The sequence below is a fragment of the Dermacentor silvarum genome, chromosome 6 (genome assembly GCF_013339745.2).
Source record: "Dermacentor silvarum isolate Dsil-2018 chromosome 6, BIME_Dsil_1.4, whole genome shotgun sequence".
Taxonomy (NCBI): Eukaryota; Metazoa; Arthropoda; class Arachnida; order Ixodida; family Ixodidae; genus Dermacentor; species Dermacentor silvarum.
The window spans coordinates 27,649,673-27,669,648 of record NC_051159.1 but is presented as its reverse complement, the minus strand read 5'-3'; the positions used below and the strand labels follow the sequence as shown (position 1 = coordinate 27,669,648).

The 19,976-nt window shown below is 48.6% G+C and overlaps 1 protein-coding gene across 1 annotated transcript in view; it reads right to left on the bottom strand.

Moving 5' to 3' along the window:
* The window catches only part of LOC119455342 (nuclear factor related to kappa-B-binding protein-like), a 199,004-nt gene that overhangs the window by 98,044 nt on the left and 80,984 nt on the right, over positions 1-19,976 (bottom strand). Inside the window, 1 exon segment of the mRNA XM_049668974.1 lies at positions 6,126-6,213. Within this exon segment, the coding sequence (XP_049524931.1) occupies positions 6,126-6,213 (88 nt within the window).

The window sequence follows — 19,976 nt, the reverse complement described above, 5'->3', positions numbered from 1 at the left end:
TAACGATGTCTCAAACAACGGTAGATGATCATGAGTTCGTGTTATTTTCATAATTGTGTTCGACTAATATCAAAGGCCACTTTTGTCTTTCCTACCGTGGGTTGCTTTTGCTCATCAGTGCTTCGACAGCACATCTGCACAAATCATTAGAGCCAGTCCTTCTCGTCGTGTGGGGTTTTCACTCACACAAGAGCACGCAGTCGATTTCAGGTCAACATTCGACCGAAGCTTGACTAGCAGTCTAATCTTCCACATTTGGAGAGCATAGCCTGTGCAAGCGCCCTTATTCATTACTGCACAGCAGTGTACAGGAACTGAACAAAGCACGTAGAAGCTCCAGTGCCAGTTGAACGCACACTAAACCACCTTGTTAGCACAAAAAAGCTGACTGAATGCAATTAATCAAGTATGAGGAGCCTTCCGCATGCTCCCTGACCCGACAATCGTTGCTTCGCGAGCCTAAAGAATGCAGCAAAAAATGCACCAGGTGCCTGCTCCAAAGAGTAAAAGCGAATTCTCCCTGTGCAAAGAAACTTATCTGTTCTCACATTTGCAAAGCTACTGCTTTCCTGCATAGCATGGACATCGCTATGGCTATTACTGATGCCAACAAATCTTCATAATTTCTCTGTATGATCTGACTTACAAAAGTTGTGAACTAGGAGCCATGTGCATATTTTGTATATTTCAGATTATTTTTTTTTTCACTCTCAGTACTTACACTAAAAATAGAAAATTATTACCACATTTTCTAGTGTATAAGGTGCGTTTTTTTTATCCCCAACTTTCGTCAGTCCGTCTAAACAACGGTGCGACTTATATTCGGAATTTACTGAAGATGGAGGTGTTACAGGGCAGCACTCAGAGCATGTGTGCTTGCCGACAACGTGCAAGCTCGTGTTCTACATGCCTATGAATGTGCACACGGTTCAAAATGGGTCGTACACATCGAAACACGACAGTTTGTGGGGAGTACACGCCGCCATCTTCTCCCACGGGCGCTCGCCATTGCATGCGCACGTAGCACACGCGGCGGGAGCCGGGCGGACACGGGAAAGAGGCACTTTGCCCTCTCCCAGTTCTCGCTTGCCTCTCGCAACACGTGTACCTGCGCGGGAAGAGGGAAAGTATCCGACGGGCGTGGAGGACATTCCCCTTGCGAAAAGGTAAAAAGGTATAAAAGAGCGCGACCAGAAGACCCCCGGGCCTCTCTGACCTCGCTACACCTGACCTGCCTCTACGGATATACCCGCTGCAAATCGTGAGTGACCTCGCTTGCGTGACCTTCCACACGCAACGAGGCAAGCCTATTTATTACTTATTACACAGAGCGGACTTCCCTCTGCAAGTGTGTTTTATTGCCCGCAGCAATAAACGTTGTTGAGTTGACTCGCTTGTTGCCTTATTCGCCCGAACCATACGTAGCTGCGATTGCAGCGCTACGGGTTCGGGAAGACCCCCACAAGTTTTGGCCCTTGCTCCATTACTTTGCTGATAGTGTGAGATCGTGCAAGCACCTTGCTTTCCAAATGTTTGGCTCCCATGTTACTGAGTAGGTGATGTTTAATTTGCATTCCTGCCTTGCCGTGCTGACATCCGCCAACAAAAGCGCGGCGCCGGCCCACCGCGAGAGATAACGAGAGTGCAAGCGAATGTTCGGAGAATGAGATGCTCACACGATATGGCCCTTAGTTCAGCTTTAATATTGGCTACCTCATGTCTTGGGTAGTCAAAAATCTCTGGTACATCGGTGGTGCATAGTAGCTGAGCTCGTCAGAATTGGGAAAGCTCAGCATTTTGCGATGAGGACATGCGTGTGCGAACACGCAATGCATGAGACAAGTGCGTCTTATACAAAGGTGTGACATAAACTTTTCTGCAAAAATGGCTGTTTTATTATAAGCATTAGCAATTATATGGACACTCCAAGCGGATTTCTGCTATCAGCGTCGCCGCGCACCGTATGCTGTATGTGTGAGTGAAAGCGCGAGGGACGCGCGCTTTCACGGAGAGCGAACGCACTGCGGAGAGCAAACGCGACCTCTTCCATCGTGCGAAAGGCCATGGGGGGATGGGAGGGAGGGAGGGGAGGCAACGCTTAGCTGCGGTACCAAATGTACATTTTGCGACCGGGCGCAAGGGGAACTGGCTACTTAAAAAAAAAGCGAAAGGGGGTAAGCGGGAAAGTAGCGCGGGAGGGAGGGGGTGTGGCTTCTACTCTGCCACCAACTGTGTACTTGTACTTTGTGCGGCTACGGGCTGTCGTGCACACCATATCTTGAAAGCGATCTCTACATGGCTTTGACCTTTGTAAGCGATGTGCTTTCGTTGCTCAGTTTCCGTTGAAGTGATAGACCGCACGAGCCTTCGCTCGCTGCTGCTGCCGCGCTTGCTCATGCCAGCGTTTTGACAGTGGTTGTCTACAGTCATTGAGTGTGATCTATTCATGTTTGCTTGTGCGAGCTGACACCATGCTTGTAAATTCAGTTAGTCAGCGAATGTGTGCAAGTTTATGCAGCCGATAAAACTACTATTCTTACTCTGTATAGCTCTCTACTAATTTGCTATCACTATTGATGCTTCCCCTTTCGGCCGAAACTGCAAATTTTTTAGGGGAGGGCGACTCGTACAAGGGTGCAGCTTGCACATCGAAAAATACGCTATTGATGCTTCGCCTTTCGGCCGAAACTGCAAATTTTTTAGGGGAGGGCGACTCTTACAAGGGTGCAGCTTGCACATCGAAAAGTACGGTACTTTCATTTGGCTTCCTTGTGGGGATGCACAACTCTCATGCATGTCCTGATGTTGTTTTCCCCGCATGGCTCTCATTTTTTGTAATCCGGCTTTGCCGCATGGCTTTACACAGGCAGCGGTCGGGGTGGTTGCAGACTAGTAAGAGAGATGGCATGAGTTTTGTGCTTCTAATGCCACCCTAAAGGAGTGGTCACTCAGGCGCAAAAAGGAGAAGGCTGTTCCTCTTTGGCTTGGAGTTGGTGAGCCGCGTGGACATTCCACGTATGCGCCGACCCACTTTCTGCGAGACCATCTCGCGAGGCTTTGGAGCGAACACTGGAATGGATGAACACGATCGTTCGAACGCGCCACCGTTCGCATGACCGTACACATGAACAATTAGGCGTTGTTGTCCAGCACGGGGGCAAACATATTCACTCGCTATCTGGTCGTGGTGTGTCGGACTTTTTCGATTTGTCGCGCGCCCATCGGAATGTTTTATGGCTAGCAGCCACTAGTGTATGAAAGGTGCATAAATGCCCTTTTGATTGTTTGCACTACTGCATTGTCATTCCTTTGTTCCAAGAGCACGTTTGAGGCAACACGTCCTTGAGGCAGTTCTTTGAAGTTTCACATATAAATTCTCAAAAACTGTCTGAACAATTATTACTGCTTTACATTCATTCCAAGCACCAGTAATCAGACTATAATTTTATGTATCATGGTAGACGTTGCAGCTACTACATCTTGAAATAAAAAGTTAAAACATAAAAGCACTGAAAATGAGTACATTTCTAGCGGTATCGAGAGAGTTATACGGGCTTGTCTTAACGAGAGTCTGCTGTATATTAGGTGCTCTTGTGCAGATGCGAATTCATGTGACAGCATATACAGTAAACTTCCATTATTTCGACTACAGTTAATTCGAACTTGGCCGGAGATCCCCGCCAGTGCCTATTTCTATGGGCCCGAACTTTCATTATTGAGGTAATTTCTTGGCGTGATTTATAGTGTTATATTACGGTTATTATCTGACGTACACGTCCTTCTGGCGAGTCTGTTGCGTCTGCAAGTGATTATTCTGCTTGTTGCTACTGTTAGACATTGTAATCTGAAGCTTTATTTGTTGCTTAGACAATTTCGAATTCTTGGATGGTAAAGGCATACCTTACGTTGTTTTGGTGCCATGCTCAGAGTTCTGTTTCGCCGAAACGCCTTGTACCGAAAAGACCGGAGCCGAGCTCGGGGCTTTCGCCAAAAGAAATGCGACGGTTATCAGGAAGTTGCCTTGGCTGTCGGTGTTCAATGACAACGTGGGAAACAAGCACCCCCCCCCCTCAGCAACTTTCTTTTTTTCAAATGGTCAAGCGGGGCCCCTGAAAGTTGGGGGCCCGGGGCTGCAGCACTCATAGCCCCCACCTTAATCTGGCACTGCTGGGATATCAACAACATTACATGCATCATCCGAGCTGCCACAAACTTGGAAGAGGAGAGATTGACAAGCAGCACATCATTGCGAGGTTAAAGGGGCCCTGAACCCCCTCTTACGTGCAAGTGTAAGTTGCCCACTTGTAAAGTTGGTGATGTTTAGTGTGAAGCCGCGAAGGAAGCGGAGGAGAAAGGTGCCTGGAAAATACAAAGTAGTGCGCTGAGTGCGCGGCAATGCAACGCCTCTAGAGGAAAGTCTAGGTGGCGTTGAGTGAAGCGGGAAAGGAAAAAAGAGGCCAAGCGTCGCAGAGGAGGAGGGCAGGCAGAGGCGCGCTGGGTTGACCTCTGGCAGTTGCTATGGGTGCTCTGCGTAATGAACGTGTGGGGTTCGACTCGTGATAGCGCCGTATGCTGTGTGTGCAAGTGAAAGCGCTCGACGGTGGGCCGACGTTGGTGGATCAATCTCGCGCACACGCAAGGGTAGAAGGGGGGTTTTACTCTGGCGGCTGCTGCTTAGAAGGCGGCCACCCAAGCCCTATCTTCAAAGTGATCTGCGATGCGGACAGTCTAGCCATTGAGGGGCACCGATGGCCGATAGCTTAATGCGCACGATAGCACCCATACACTTGCACGTCACCCCCGTTCACAAAGTAAAACGTCCCTGCAACTTTTTTATTGAAGTCTAGAAATGCATCTGAAGTTAAAATAGACTATTTCAGCAATACTTTGCCGCAAAAAGTACTTCAATGCGTTCAGCAGAAGTGGAGTTATTGGCAATCAAAGGTCACCTATGATACCATTCGTGGTGCTCCCGCGCCTTCAATGCCTTGCATGGCGAAGGCTACAGTGGAGTGGGGCATGCCCACAACGCTCCGCCTACTGAACGTCACTATGGCGCGCAGTTCAAATTCGATTTTAGATGTTCACGTAGACGCCACTATTTCTGATTTTGGCGCCTCCGATGCACCAAACATATGGTGCCTCAATGCGCACCTCCTGTCCCCCTCTGGTTGGACGAGAAGGACATCGAGGCATCCCAGCTCAACGCAGCTGTCCTCAGTGAGCCGCAGTGTGCTCAGCGAGCGAACTCGTCGTGGCACCTCGCAGCGGCCGCGGTATCTACGCTACGCAGCAGACCGCGGCTACGTGGAACTGTAGTGATATGCACAGCGTTTGCTTCGTGCATGACAGGGCTTGTGCTCGCACACGTATGCTCCAGTCTGGCCGTGCTATGTGGTGTGGACCAGCTTCGTCCTGCACCAGCTTGACCTATGGATAGTAGCCCAAGAGTGAGAAGAAGGCTTCTGTTGAAAAGAAAGTGGGTTTGAGAAAAGGGTGACTTCGCGGTGCGCTTGTGAGCTCTGCGCACCATACACGACTGCAAAATTTGGCTGAGATGTTGACATCAACGTATGATATCCATGGACACCTTTTTTTTCACCAAGACCGAGGCGTGGTTCAGGACCCCTTTAACAATGACTTTCGCAGTGACTTTATTGTTGCCGATTTTGCTTGCTGTATGAACTCGTCTGAATAAACCTGCTCGAAGCATACGTACACCTCTGGTGTCCTTTCACCATCAGATGATTTCCGAACTTGTCTTCACAGACCGACGAGCAAAACCTTTTCGCAAAGTTTGATGCAACATTTGTAAAATCACTAGTGAACCCAAATTCGTAAGCATTAGAAAAAATTTGGGAGTGTTGGCAGTTATGAGTAAGCTACAACAACTATTCAGCAAAATCACGGCACCTATGAGGCATCCTTTATTAGTAAATAATGTTCAGAGAAAGAACAGCACTTTCTTAAACAAATGCATACTTGGGCAGTGAACTTCATATTCAGTCAGCTGATGCAGTGGAACGGATCTGTACAAAGTGATAGCTATGCCTGCATTCCCCTACTTCTGATGAGAGCCAAGACACAAAGCCCTTTCAATCAAGGCCTAAGAGAAGCGTACTTACGAGGTCGCAGCTGGGGCCTCCGTGACAGGTTGGTGCGGCTAATCACTTCCTCCAAGGTCACAGAGGAGGTATCCAGTTCAGCCGTGTTCTGCAATGCCATCAGTGTGACCCAATTAAAATGAACTGTGCCAGTCAGAATTCAATATTCTTGGAACAAAGGCACAAAGAAAATGTGAATACGAAAGTAGAGCTGAACACTGCTGCATCCTCTTCATCCTTGCTTTTGTGTTCCCTATTCTTCAAGATGAATTCAAGAATGTGACACTTGAGTTATACAACAAAGTGCTATGATACAGCATGCTGTCACGTGCAGCAAACAGAAGTGATCACACAAATATAAATGGATGGGTGGGCGACAAAAAATGGTTCTGTGATTCTCTGCGCCACAACAATTCTGGCCTGATGTGATGTTTCCATACTCCGCATGCAAAGTTCAGTCAGTCCAAAAGACACAGATTCTCCCAGAATGCAGATTGCCAAGAAAATTGGCCCTTCCGTGCTACAGTTTCACTAGTATTATGTGTGCCTTGAAGGTGCTGTGAGCACATTTTGTGAGCACATTTTAAAGAGGTGCTGTGGCAGTAAAACAAAAGCCAGCTTTGTTTTTATGAAATGAAGCCAACTTTCATTCTTTTCTTTTTTTTTTTTTGTAATGGCAGTGAATATGTGTTGAAAAGAATAATTTAGTTCACCAGGTCATTTTGGAGCTTATGATGATACTGGTAACCAAGGTAGTGAAGACAAAAGGGAAGAAGGGAAGGTGTGAAGTACAGAAGACAATGGTTACCACGCTGCAAGATGCAGTTGATAACTTAGAGACTGAATTTACCTTTTAAGCTTAGTCACCAAACTATTGCTTCTGCTTGTCGTGTCAGCCACATGCACTTAGCCACAAGGTTGACAGATTTCTTGAGAAATAATGATATTCTCAAACTAAATGAAGAACTTCAAACACAAGACTTGATGAAAAGGTACATTATTTATTAGCACTAAAAATACCATTCCAAGATGTAGAATCAACTCGCCCGAATTGCCACCTCAAGTGAAGCCTGATTGTAGAAGGCGCAGTCCGACACTACAAGCCAAATAGATAGCACTAAAAAAAAAAAAAAAAAAAAAAGATTGCAGGACGCTTAAGCTTCGCCTTTAAGAGTAGAACACGATAGCGTTATCGGGACCCTTCGCATCGCATCGTTCGCACCCAGCAAGCAGGCTTCATTCACTGCAACACAGAACATGGGAAAGCCAGCTTACAAAGACAAAGCTTACACCGATCCCCTTAAAGTAGGCTTCACTTTTAAACAGAAATGCATTGCTAGTTAGTTAGTTAAATTGGATTTATTGGCGCAAAAGTGGCTACGGCTATGCTGCGCCAGACACAGGGTGATCAAATTTCCTTCATAAATGGAGCATGTACTGTAGTAATTAAAGCTTACTTAAATACCCTGTTTCGTCTAAGAAACTGATCACGTCAGTCAGGGATATCAGTACATTATCTCCTAACAGCAACATCGGGTGAAGTGGAGTGTGTGACTTGTACAATACTTGGAAGTATTTTTGTCTAAGCATTTCGAGATGTGGACATGTGATTAAAATGTGTGTTACTGTTAACGGTTCATGGCATTTATCACATGTTGGTTGTTCCTCCTCTGTCAAAAGGTAATTATGTGTCATGTGTGTGTGGCCTATCCAAAGTAGACAAAGTATTACTTCGATGAAACATTCTTGACGATAGCATGTCTTCCACTCCACAAGGACAGGTTTAATAAGTTGAAGTTTGTTGTTATCTTTCAGTTTCCATTAATGTTGCCAGTTAGAAAGTAGTGCCTTGCGAACAGCTTGGATCCCGTCTCTAGCAGGTATGTTAATTTTTGAAGTATTCATATTTTTTGCCGTTGCTACACATTCGTCCGCCTTTTTTTTTCATTTCCCGAGATCCCAACGTGGCTTGGCACCCAGCAGAAACGAATAGTCTAGCCTTCACTTAGATGTGTTAGTGTGTTTAGGATATTGCCGATGATGGGTTCGTATTGCGATTGCATATTCAAGGCTTTAAGTGCACTTAAAGAGTCTGTATAAATTACCGATTTTTCGTGTTTGGTGCTTTAAATCTTTTGTACTGCCATCCATAAGGCATAACACTCAGAAGTGAAAATTGATACAACAGTGGTAGTCTAACTGCGTGTTCCCACGTAGCTTCAACCACGCTGCTTCCGACATAAATGGGCGTCTTCGAGCCATCAGTGTAAAATTCCGTGTAATAGCCGTACGTGTCTTACAATGTGTGAAATTCCTGTAGTATAAATTCATGAGGCATATCTTGGTTTTTTAGATGTGTTAATGAAAAATCTAGAAATTTTGTGAAATCGTTCCAAGGCGCTAATCTGGTTGGTCTTTGCATGACAGAAAGCGTTTCAGTAGGGACATTGCAGTTGAGGACTTTTTCTTCAAATCTGAGTATGAGTGGTTTTTTAGCATTTGGCTTGTTCGTGTAGTGTAGTTGTTTCTCGCAGTGTGTGATAATGGTATGGCAAATGTGGTCTAGCGATGAGTGAACTCTTAGAATGTACGTCAACATGAGTTGCGCTCTTCTGTGGTCTAAAGACAGCTCGTTACTCTCAGAATACAAACTGGGAATGGGTGAGGTCCTATAGGCACCAGTTGCTAAGCGTAGTCCTTTATTATGAACGGGATCTAACCGCTTAAGGTATGATTGTCTGGCTGAACCATATGTTATGCAACCGTAGTCCAATTTGCTGCGTACCAGTGAACAATAAATATGAAGGAGGCATTTGCGGTCAGAGCCCCAGCTCTTCTGGGACAGGACTTTCAGGACATTAAGTGCTGCATTTGTTTTAACCTTTAGGTTGTTAATGTGTGAGAGAAAATTTAGCTTTTTATAGAGTATGACCCCTAAGAACTTCTGTTCTTGTTTAATTAACTGGCAGTACTACTATTTAATGTTAGGATGGGGTCAGGTTGTAAGCCCCTCTTCTGAGAAAACACCACAGCAACAGTTTTTTCGGATGAGAAACGGAAGCCGTTTTTATTAGCCCATAGTGTCAATTTGTTTAGGGTAATTTAAATCTGCCGTTCACATGTTGTCATGTTAGATGCGCGGAAAGCAATCTGGAGGTCATCAACGCAAAGAGAGTGCATAAGGGTAGATGGTATGACTTTGTTAACAGAGTTCATTTTGACAACAAACAGTGTTGTACTTAAAACACAGCCCTGAGGTACACCATTTTCTTGGGTGAATACGCATGACAGAACCCTACCAAGACGCACCTGAAATGTTCGATCGGACATAAAATCAGACAGGCACTTCAGCATTCTGCCCCGAATCCCTAAGTATGCCAAGTCCCTCAAAATACCGTATCACCATGTGGTATCATATGCCTTCTCCAAGTCGAAAAAGACAGCTAGGCAGTGTTTGTGTAAAAAGGCATTGCGTATTTCATGTTCAAGTCGAACTACGTGATCAGTTGTGGAACAACCCTTTTTATAACCACATTGATGTATGTTTAAGGACTTTTCTATTTCGAGGGTGAGCGTGTGACGCACTTCCGCCGCGTGTCCGTTTTACTCGGGCTGGACGCTTCTGGCTACCCGCGGGCTGCCAGAACCTGCCAGGACGATTTTGTTCTGGCTGCTCTCTGGAAGTTCTCTGGCTAGCAGATGACAAAAAGACGTGATGAGTGCTCGCCGCCATCTTTGTGGGGACTTGACAGATTGCAGTGCGGGCACTTGAGGACTTTCACCTTGCTCAGCCAACTGGCTTGCGTCGAACCTAGCGCGCGCCGCCCCAGCTGTTGTGGTTTTGGAATTCGTCTTGCGTACTCGTCGGCGCGGTGCGTGGATCGCTGATTGCGTTGCTTCTAGCGTTATCTTGTTCTAACGCACAGTTCCGCCGTGCGAGGCGCTGCCATACAAGCGGCGGCGAACCATTTGAAGCTTTCTTTAGTGTGTGTGTGTGTGTATGCCGTGAATGTTTCTTCCCCGCCTTAAACAGCACACGCGGCGCTGTGGCCGTGGGCGCTGTCGATTATGCTTGTATGGTATTTTCATCGTGTTCTGCGCAAGCTGTTCGCGAAGTTGTAGATGCTCAATTCCCACACATCGTGGTGCCTTTTCGGTTCATCTTTCTCTAGTGGTATCCCTTTTCACATCGCTCACGTATATGCGGCGATATCTTTTTTCTGCAGTTTTATAGCTAAAGCGTCGCAGCTAGCCCATGTTCACTCCGTCTCTCCGTCGTATGCTTGGGTGGCAGCTCGAAACCGCTGTTGATGTTAAATGAATGCACTGGTTGAGATGAATAGTGGCCACACATATATTAGGTTAATTATTACTCTCATGGTCGACCAATACTATTTTTCGTGTAAAGCTTTTCACTGGTCACAGGTGGTGTGCATTTTCATGCGCCAACTGCAGCCCCAGCTCCTTCAGCACAGGAGCAGAATTGAAAGGAGCACTATCAACCGAAACAAACTTTCTGAAATCGAATTCAAGCATGTCGATCAGCACGAAATTTTACGCGTTATGACGTACCCGCTTTTTCGTGTCTTGTCAAATGACTTCAAATATCGCTGGTGGCCGACCTCCTCGAGGCATCCTCGAGCGATCGCTTTTTCGCGATTATTTACGTGCGATTTTGCGTGTTCGCATCGGACGCGTCGCAGGCCGTTTCTTACGCTGTGCAAAGTGAGATGCCCAGTCGCGCGAAATCTTGCAAAAGTGATTTCCCCGAATACAGCTGTATATTTTCACGCTGGCAACGCAGAAATGGGCTGACTACACTGCGCGCGCCCTGCCCACGCTGGTCGCTGCCATGCTGGTAGCATGTTTGCATTTATCCCACAGCCAGCGCTGTCCCGGTGTTCGATTTTGCAAACTTCGGGCAGCTCCGGGTTGTCTTGGGATCCCAGCCCACGTGACTTCCTATCAGAACTGGAACTAGCTGGCTGCCGTCTGGCTGCCAGCGGGCTGCCAGAATTCCGAAAATCGAAGAAGCCCGCTGTTAAAGCTTTAAAAGAGCGAATGGTGATGGCAACCGCTTCGAATGGAGTATTCAGTTTAACTTCTCGGGTGAGAGTGCCGCCTCTCACGACAACGGCAGCTCCTCCGCATAGTCGGCTAGTGTTTTCTCAGTCTTTCCGAAAGACGGAAAAGCCTTTTAAAATATTCTGGTTTTGGGGGCCTAGATTTGTTTCTTGCAAACAAAAGGCAACTGGGGAAAAACTGTTTATGATGTCTTTTATGTCACCTAGGTTATGTAGTAGACCTCTGCAGTTCCACTGTATAATAAAAGCCATGATGAAACAGAAGTGAGAATGCTTAAATGATAATTGGTCCTGAAATACAAATTATAGGTGACATAAGTTTTAAAGTTGACAGTAGATTTGAACGGTAACCCTTAGGTTACCTCTCCTTTTTCGGAGCGGTTACTGGGAGTTAATCCCTCTTTGCACGCTCGAGTGAGCACTGGTGCTTCGGTGTCAATGACACCGGTGTTTTGGTATTGACCTCCATTGCTTTCTCAGAAGTGCTGGGGGACCGAAGGGTTGACACTAAGGCACGTGCCTGAGGCCTTGATGGTCGAGTTGTTTTAAGGCCCTGCGAGACCAATATCTCCAGAGCCTTTGAAAGTGATGGGGCAGCACTGCCACCACGGGGGCGGGAGGAGCCACCGCAGGGCTACTACCAGTAGACCCTGTAGGCTCCCGGGGCCTATGTGGTACTGCCCCCTGATGCACCACATTGGCATAGCTTAGTTTCGGTAAAAGTGTTTTCTAGCTTCATAGCAAGATATTGTTTCTTTGACTGTGATTGCAATGACTTCTTTTAGGGGCGAAGCTCCTTAGGGTGTGGGTCGTTCCCTCCTCTGTAGTAGTAGTAGTAGTATGTAGCCACCTCTAGTTTATGAATTGCTTAATAGATGGCGTTGTGTGTCCGTACGTGAAAGAGACGCCGCATGTAGTTTTATGAAGTGTTCACTAGAAGTCCATAGCTCTGGTTGGCATGGAGACCGCTATGCTTGTATGTATACGCATTGTGGGGATGCGCGACTCTCACGCGTCCCCTGATGTTGTTTTCCCCGCATGTCTCCTGTAGTCCGGCTTCTCTGCGTGGCTAAGCATGGCGGTGGTTGCGGCGCGTTGCGAGAGATGGCGCTAGTGTCGCAATGCTAACGCCACCGAACGGCGGGGTCACTTGGGAGAAAAAGGTCGGAGGCACTCGCTCTTTGGCTGGGGATCGGTGACCAACACGCATGAACGCTTCGCGCGTGCGCCGGCCCGCTTCGCGCGACCGTCGCGTGAGGCTTAGAGCGGGACACCGGTATGGACAAACACGGATCGTTCGAGCGCGCCACCGTTCGCGTGACTGTACACGTGAACGACAAGGCGATGGTGTCACAGCATGGGGCGAACGTATTCGCTCACTATCGGGTCGCGGTGAGTCGGACTTCCTTGATTTGTCGCGCGCCCGTGTGAATCTTCTATTGGTTGTAATTCGGCTAGCATGTATTAGTGTATGAAAGGTGCAATAAATGCCCTTTCGATTGTCTGCACTACTGTGTTGTCGTTCCTTTGTCCCAAGAGCACATGTGAGACCCCACATCTGGCGCCCAACGTGGGGCTCTTGGGGCATCGGACGATAATTTTAACAGCTTTGCTCGATTCGAGATGTTTCAACCGAAGCGTAGTCCTAGCGTGGATTTTGATCGCTAGTGTCGGCGGTGTGCTTTCTTGAGCGCGACGACGGTTGCTGTAGCGTGTTTGAACTTTTCAACATGCTAAGCCTTTTCGCGAGTGTTTTGAAGTACACTCGTCGGTACGAGAGCCACGTGGTCTGCATCCTGGGAGAGCGAGGCCTAGCGCCCGCGGAGCATTGGCAAGCCTGAAGCGAGTGAGTACGGAAGCCTCGTGGGTGGTCCGAATTTCTTATGTAAACAGCTTCTTCTATATCTTTGACTTCGGAAGTCGAGGCTCAGGGAGCCGGGTGGCCGCGGGCCACGGGTGCCGCTACAGGCTGACTGGTATTGCGGCCTGGCACCGGGCGCTCCGACACCGTCTGGGACGGTGGGCGCCGTCAACTCGGATGCTGTGTGCACCGAGCGGAGTAGGACCACCTCACAGAGCTAACGTCTCCTTGCGGCTGCCTGTTTTTGTGCCCATTCTAGGTGTTTTTTTTGTTTATTTTTGATGACGGTTGTTGTCAAAGTAGCGACGCAATAGGCCTAAGGCTTAACAAAGCCGCCTGTCGCACGTTGAGGGGCACAACGTGGTGGACCGTGGTGTTGAGATGTCGCACATTGCTTCCCTCATTAGTTCGCCTCGCACGAATTGAAATTACTCGTTCGACTCAAGAAAGCAAGCTTTGTTCACGCGAAATTAGCATCTGAAGTGCCATCCGAAATTTCGCTAGCCGAATTGAACATCGTACCACGTGGGCGATGCGTGTGCCGAATTCCTCTCCCTTGCACTACTTTAGTGTTTGTCGAGTGTGTTGAGTGTACGCAGCGTGAGCGGAGTCACCCCTGGTTTGCTGTCACCTGCACATCGTCAGCGCTGCTGCCCCGGACTACAATCGAGCTACCCCAGGCTTTGGAGATGCCTGTAGTCAATTCGGCGCAGCGACTTCGGCGGCCGCCAATGTCCAGCTCGCAACCCTCGGCGGCTGGGAAAAGAGCCGGCAGTCACCAACGGCTACTGCGGCTCTCGTCAGCAGCGCGCGAGCGACGCTTGCTCGTGCCGACTTCTGCGTCACCGTTTCCGGAGTCCTGGGCTGGAGTCGTGCCATCGAATCTGCAGACGTGGTGCTGTGACCAACGGACGCCAGCGGTGAACCCCAGAGTCAATGTCGGCTCGCACGTTGTGGATAACGCACGGACATTTACTCGGCGGCGCCACTGTCGCATGTACTAACTTTTGTTCGCGACGCGCGCGTTGATAGGCCTTGTGACATGTTTCGCCGGCGTATGTGTAGTGATTTAAGGTTGGGGGGATGTGGGGATGCGCGACTCTGACGCGTCCCCTGATGTTGTTTTCCCCGCATGTCTCCTGTTGCGGCGCGTTGCGAGAGATGGCGCTAGTGTCGTGATGTTAACGCCACCGAACGGCGGGGTCACTTGGGAGAAAAAGGTCGGAGGCGCTCTCTCTTTGGCTGGGGATCGGCGACCAACACGCACGAACGCTTCGCGCGACCGTCGCGCGAGGCTTAGAGCGGGACACCGGTAGTCGTTCGCGTGACTGTACACGTGAACGACTAGGCGATAGTGTCATAGCATGGGGCGAACGTATTCGCTCGCTATCGGGTCGCGGTGAGTCGGACTTCCTTGATTTGTTGCACGCGCGTGTGAATGTTCTATTGGTTGTAATTCGGCTAGTGTGTATTAGTGTATGAAAGGTGCAATAAATGCCCTTGTGATTGTTTGCACTACTATGTGTCGTTCCTTTGTCCCAAGAGCCCGTGTGAGACCCCACAGCATATATACATATATATGTATAGTATAACCGGAAGCCGACTTCCGCTTCCGTTTCCACTTCTGGTTCCGCTTCTGGTTCCGGAAGCCAGCTTCCGGCTTCCGGAGAACGCTTCCTGTGTTTTTCTCTCTCTTCCGTAGCTAGGTTCGCTGCGGTGCACAAGGGCGTTCGTTCCCGACGCGCGTTCTCTTTCTCTCGTTCCCAACGCGCTCTCTCTTTCTTTCTCGTCGGTAGCTAGGGCCGCTGCGGTGCACAAGGGCGTTCGTTCCCAACGCGCGCTCTCTTTCTCGTCCGTAGCTAGGGGTGCTGCATTGCACAAGGGCGTTCGTTCCCGACGCGCGCTCTCTTTATCTCTCGTCCGTAGCTGTGGTTTACCCGAATGATCCCCCGGTGCTTCGCCCACTCATCATCATTCACTTCGTGGATATGCTGTGATTTTTTTTTTTTCCAGACGGGACATGACCATGAGTAAGCAGGGTGATCACCTCTGTAGTTTGTGCAGTGTGGAGAAGAATTACATTTGTCGGATTCATGATCAATGGAGCTCCATTTTGCACAAGTTGCTTTGCCTCTACAAGAAGGAGAAACATGGCCAAACTGTTGGCACTTAAAGCATCGTCTAGGATTGGGAATATACGGCCTGACATTGACCTTGACGTAGCCAGCCTCAAGGGAACTGGGCGATGTGCTGGTGGCAAATGTGAGAATGACATGCTTTGTGGGAATTTCTTGATTCTTTCGTCGAAGGACGATTATCTGGACTTCTGTGATGCCTTGCTCCTGGAAACCCTCAAGGAGTTCCTCATCACTCAAATTCATGGTCTTCCTCGGAGATCACGTCCCGGCTCGTGTTTAGTGAGTGATGGGGTGAAATTATTACTGCTACATCACCGATACTGGTGACATCCGAAAGCTTTTCTACTTGTTGTTTGTCTTTTAGTTCAAGGAGTATATCTCCACTATACATCTTTGAAGCCTTGTAGGCTCGTCTGAGTTTTTGTGTTAGGATCTTTGCCATCATAAATGGGGAAAGCTTTCTCGCGGAAGTGTTTCCTACACTGTGGATCGCATGGTACTTTACAAATGTTGGGACATGGCTTCTGAATGTAAATTCAAATGATGCATCGGTGTACCCTCTTTTATGACGGTGATCTGGTAAAGGGGGGGAATGATGATTCCATAGAGTTTCTTGGATATTCGACGGCGGTGGTAGCCAGCCACCTCCGAGCCCAACAAGGGGACGTTGCAGGTTTTGAGAAACACCGCCACTATAACCTAATATATATACCCAAGGTAGGATATAATACACAGGGTTAACCCTTGCCGCCAGGAAAGATTACTTCCATGGAGAGAGGAGGAGACAGAGAAGGTTAAAAGTGAGAGAGAAAGACAAAGATTGGAGAGAAGGATAGGAAAAGGCAACTACCGATTTCCCTGGGTGGGTCAGTCCGGGGGTGCCGTCTACGTGAAGCGAAGACCAAAGAGGTGTGTTGCCTCCGCCGAGGGGCCATAAAGGTCCAAACACCCGGCTTCGGCCCAACCTCCAGGATGCTCTTTTCCCCGGACATGGCTAGGCCACGTATGGTTAGACGCGGGAGGGGCCAACCCTCATGTGCTCAGGTCCGTGGTGTCGCAACACACGAAACGCCTGCTTACGCAGACGCCCCTGCGGGGAATGCATTGCTGGGAAGACTCCAGGGGCAATATCAGTCGCTTATATTAAAATGTGAAGGCTCTAGGAGCTTTTTTCATTATTTTATTAATTGTTTGCTATTGCCCCAACGGGCGCGCATGTCCAAAATGCATTTTTGACCTGCCGAGGATGCCAGCGCCATCTGGATAAGATTTTCACAAGTAGGCTGCCCAAGTGAGCCGGGGTTTTTATGGTAGAAATATGCTGGCAAAAGAGGTTTGTGTTTGAGCTTCCTCGTAATAGAATTATGTTTTCTCGTACATTCAAATAACAGTTCGACGCCACCCTGTCTGTAGGTTGTGCTTAAGTTGTACGAGATCTGTTAGAAAAGTATCCGACGTTATTATATTTTTTTATTTTGCGAACACCTGATGGATATGAAACGAGCGCTTGCATCAGCTGACCTTGAACCTTTGTGCGTATGCGCAAAGTTTTTCCCGCCTGCCGATAGCATCAGTCGCTGGGACGCAGCGTCTGAGTGAGGTAGTGCACAGTGCTCTCGTTGGTTTTTTTACTGCAAGGAAAATGACGGAGTGACTGGAGCAGCGCTATTGCATCAAATTGTGCCAGAAACTGGGCAACAGCCAAGTGGAAACCATTTGGAAGATTCAGATGGCTTTCAGTGACGATGCTATGAGCAGCACACAGATTAAGGAGTGGTACAACCAGTTTAGGCGGTCATACATCGGTGGAGAGCGAGCCACGCTCTGGTCGGCCATCAACATGCCAAAATGACCAGGTGATTGCCGAAGCGAACGCTGTGATGATGCGGGACCGTCGTGTGACTATCCGAGAGAAATTGCGGAAGAGTTGGGCATCAGCACTTTTTCTGCACATTCCATTATGACCGAAGATTTGGTCGTGAAGAGAGTTGCAGCGAAATTCCTGCCGAAGCTGCTCACGGTGGAGCACAAGCAACTTCGTGTTGAAGTCTCACAGGACATGCTGGATTCCACAAACAGTGACCCCGACTTCATGAACACCATAATCACTGGTGACGAGTCTTGGGTGTAAGGGTACGATCAGGAAACGAAATCCCAGTCGTCACAGTGGAAGCATTCCACATCACCAAGACCAAGGATGGCTCACCAAGTGCGCAGCAACGTCAAAGTGATGCCGACTGCTTTCTTTGACTCTCGCGGTGTGGTACACCACGAGTATGCACCACAGGGTCAAACAATCGCCAAAGAGTACTACAGGGATCTCCTCCGCCGCCTACGTGATGCTGTGTGGCGCAAGAGACCAGAGTTGTGGTCAACATGAAATTGGCACATCCATCACAAGAATGCTCCTCCACATTCCTCGCACTTGATTCAGACTTTTTTGGCGAAAAAGCAGACTCCTGTAGTTCAACAGGCTCCTTACTCTCCTGATATGGCCCCCTGCGACTTCTGGCTGTTTCCCAAAATCAAGAGGCCATTGAAGGGAGCGTGATTTCAGACAAGAGAGGACATTATGGCTGCAACGACAGCTGAGGTAAACTCCATTCCGAAAAAGGGGCCTTCTCGGAATGCTTCCAACAATGGCAGCACCGCTGGGAGAAGTGTGTGGAGTCCCAAGGAGACTACATTGAGGGTGATTTGGTTTCCAATGCACCAGTTATGCCAGTTTTCTTTCTTCGGCCAAAGGTCGGATACTTTTACAGTGTAAGCTGTTATGGGCTCATTCCAACAACAGTTTCAGTTCGCATTTCAGCAGTTTCAGGCTGGATGGGACAGACGGATCGCAGAGACGGCGGCAACCCAACGGAAGCTGTGCTTCAGCTGCCGTGACTGCGACCTGTGAGCTGAGCAGGTGCCCCACTGGAGAGCTCAGCTACAGGCTGACAGCGCCATTTTTGGGACTCCCTGCGGCTACGATCCGCAGACTAGCAGAGTCAACTGGCCAGATTCAGGCGCCTTGGTCACCGCACCGTCCTGACGCCCTGACCAGGTCAACTGTAGACTGAACGGCGGACACAGCGACGTCGAATCCCCGACACATCGGCGGGCCCAACGACGTGTCGTTAGAAGCAGCAATAATGACGTGGTGTGGCCACGTCGGTGGACTCATTGTAAACATTTTTGAATTGTCCAAGATATCATGTGTTAGAGAATACCTTGAATTACCTTGCACTGTGGATAGCTTGCTGTGCCTTAGGGTTTTTCTATTGAGTTTGTAGTGCATGTTCAGTGGTGATAAATGTATTTTTTTTTATGCTCATGCCCTATAAAGGCTTTTCATGATTCCAAAGTACCTTACATCTTGTTTACAACCTTCAGACCTTGACAAATATGGGACCCACATTTTTCTAACCTGAACTGCTGCAGCTAGGCTTATTCACTCGCGATTTTTTCCTTCAGACTAGCTTAACAAAACTTTAATAGCTTGCTAACCTTGTCAGTTTAGAATCTATGCGTAAAACATGTCGGTTTTGGCTATCCTACAAATTTTATTACTCACAGCTTGTGGGGATGCGCGACTCTCACGCGTCCCCTGATGTTGTTTTCCCCGCATGTCTCCTGTAGTCCAGCTTCTCTGCGTGGCTAAGCCCGGCGGTGGTTGCGGCGCGTTGCGAGAGATGGCGCTAGTGTCGCGATGCTGCGCTAGTGTCGCGATGCTGGCGCCACCGAACGGCGAGGTCACTTGGGAGAAAAAGGTCGGAGGCGCTCTCTCTTTGGCTGGGGCTCGGCGACCAACACGCACGAACGCTTCGCACGTGCGCCGGCCCGCTTCGCGCGACTGTCGCGCGAGGCTAAGAGCGGGACACCGGTATGGACAAACACGGATCGTTCGAGCGCGCCACCGTTCGCGTGACTGTACACGTGAACGACTGGGCGATGGTGTCATAGCATGGGGCGAACGTATTCGCTCGCTATCGGGTCGCGGTGAGTCGGACTTCCTTGATTTGTCGCGCGCCCGTGTGAATGTTCTATTGGTTGTAATTCGGCTAGTGTGTATTAGTGTATGAAAGGTGCAATAAATGCCCTTGTGATTGTTTGCACTACTATGTGTCGTTCCTTTGTCCCAAGAGCACATGTGAGACCCCACAAGCTTGGCTGTTCTGTCATCACACCAAGTCATCACTATTCCTGTCAAACAAGCCACACCAAAGCTGTTTATCCCCAGAGTACCGTAAAAACCGGAATATAGGTCGAACTTTTTTTCAAAAAACCATTGCAAATAGTCGACCCTCGTCTTATATACCGGACATGGGCAGAAAAACTAGGGAAGTCTTGCAACAATGGGTAGATGAAGTAAACAGCTGCCTTCGCCATCGCATTCAGGCTGCTTTTTCACATTTTGTTTCAAAGTGAGCGGAACCCGACGGCAACTCACCGTCGCCTTCAAGAAAAAGGCGATTGAGTACGCTGAAGCCCACGGCAACCCGCCAGGTTGCCATGGACTTCGTATCGTGTGACCATCGACCCGCGTGTTTGTCACCACCTTATTATCACGGCACCCAACAAACAGCATTTAAATAAATACTGTCACCATTGTGCAACCGGCTGAGTCGCATTTGTTTAAAGGTAAGGGTGCCTTTCGGTACTTTTGCCATTGAAAACGATTTTGTTTTATTATTAGAATTGGTTAGTTGGGGGGGTCGACCTATATTCCGGTTCGACCTATAGTCCGGTTTTTACGGTACTTGCACTTGTGCCCACCTCTAATCCTTCTTCATACAAAAAAGCA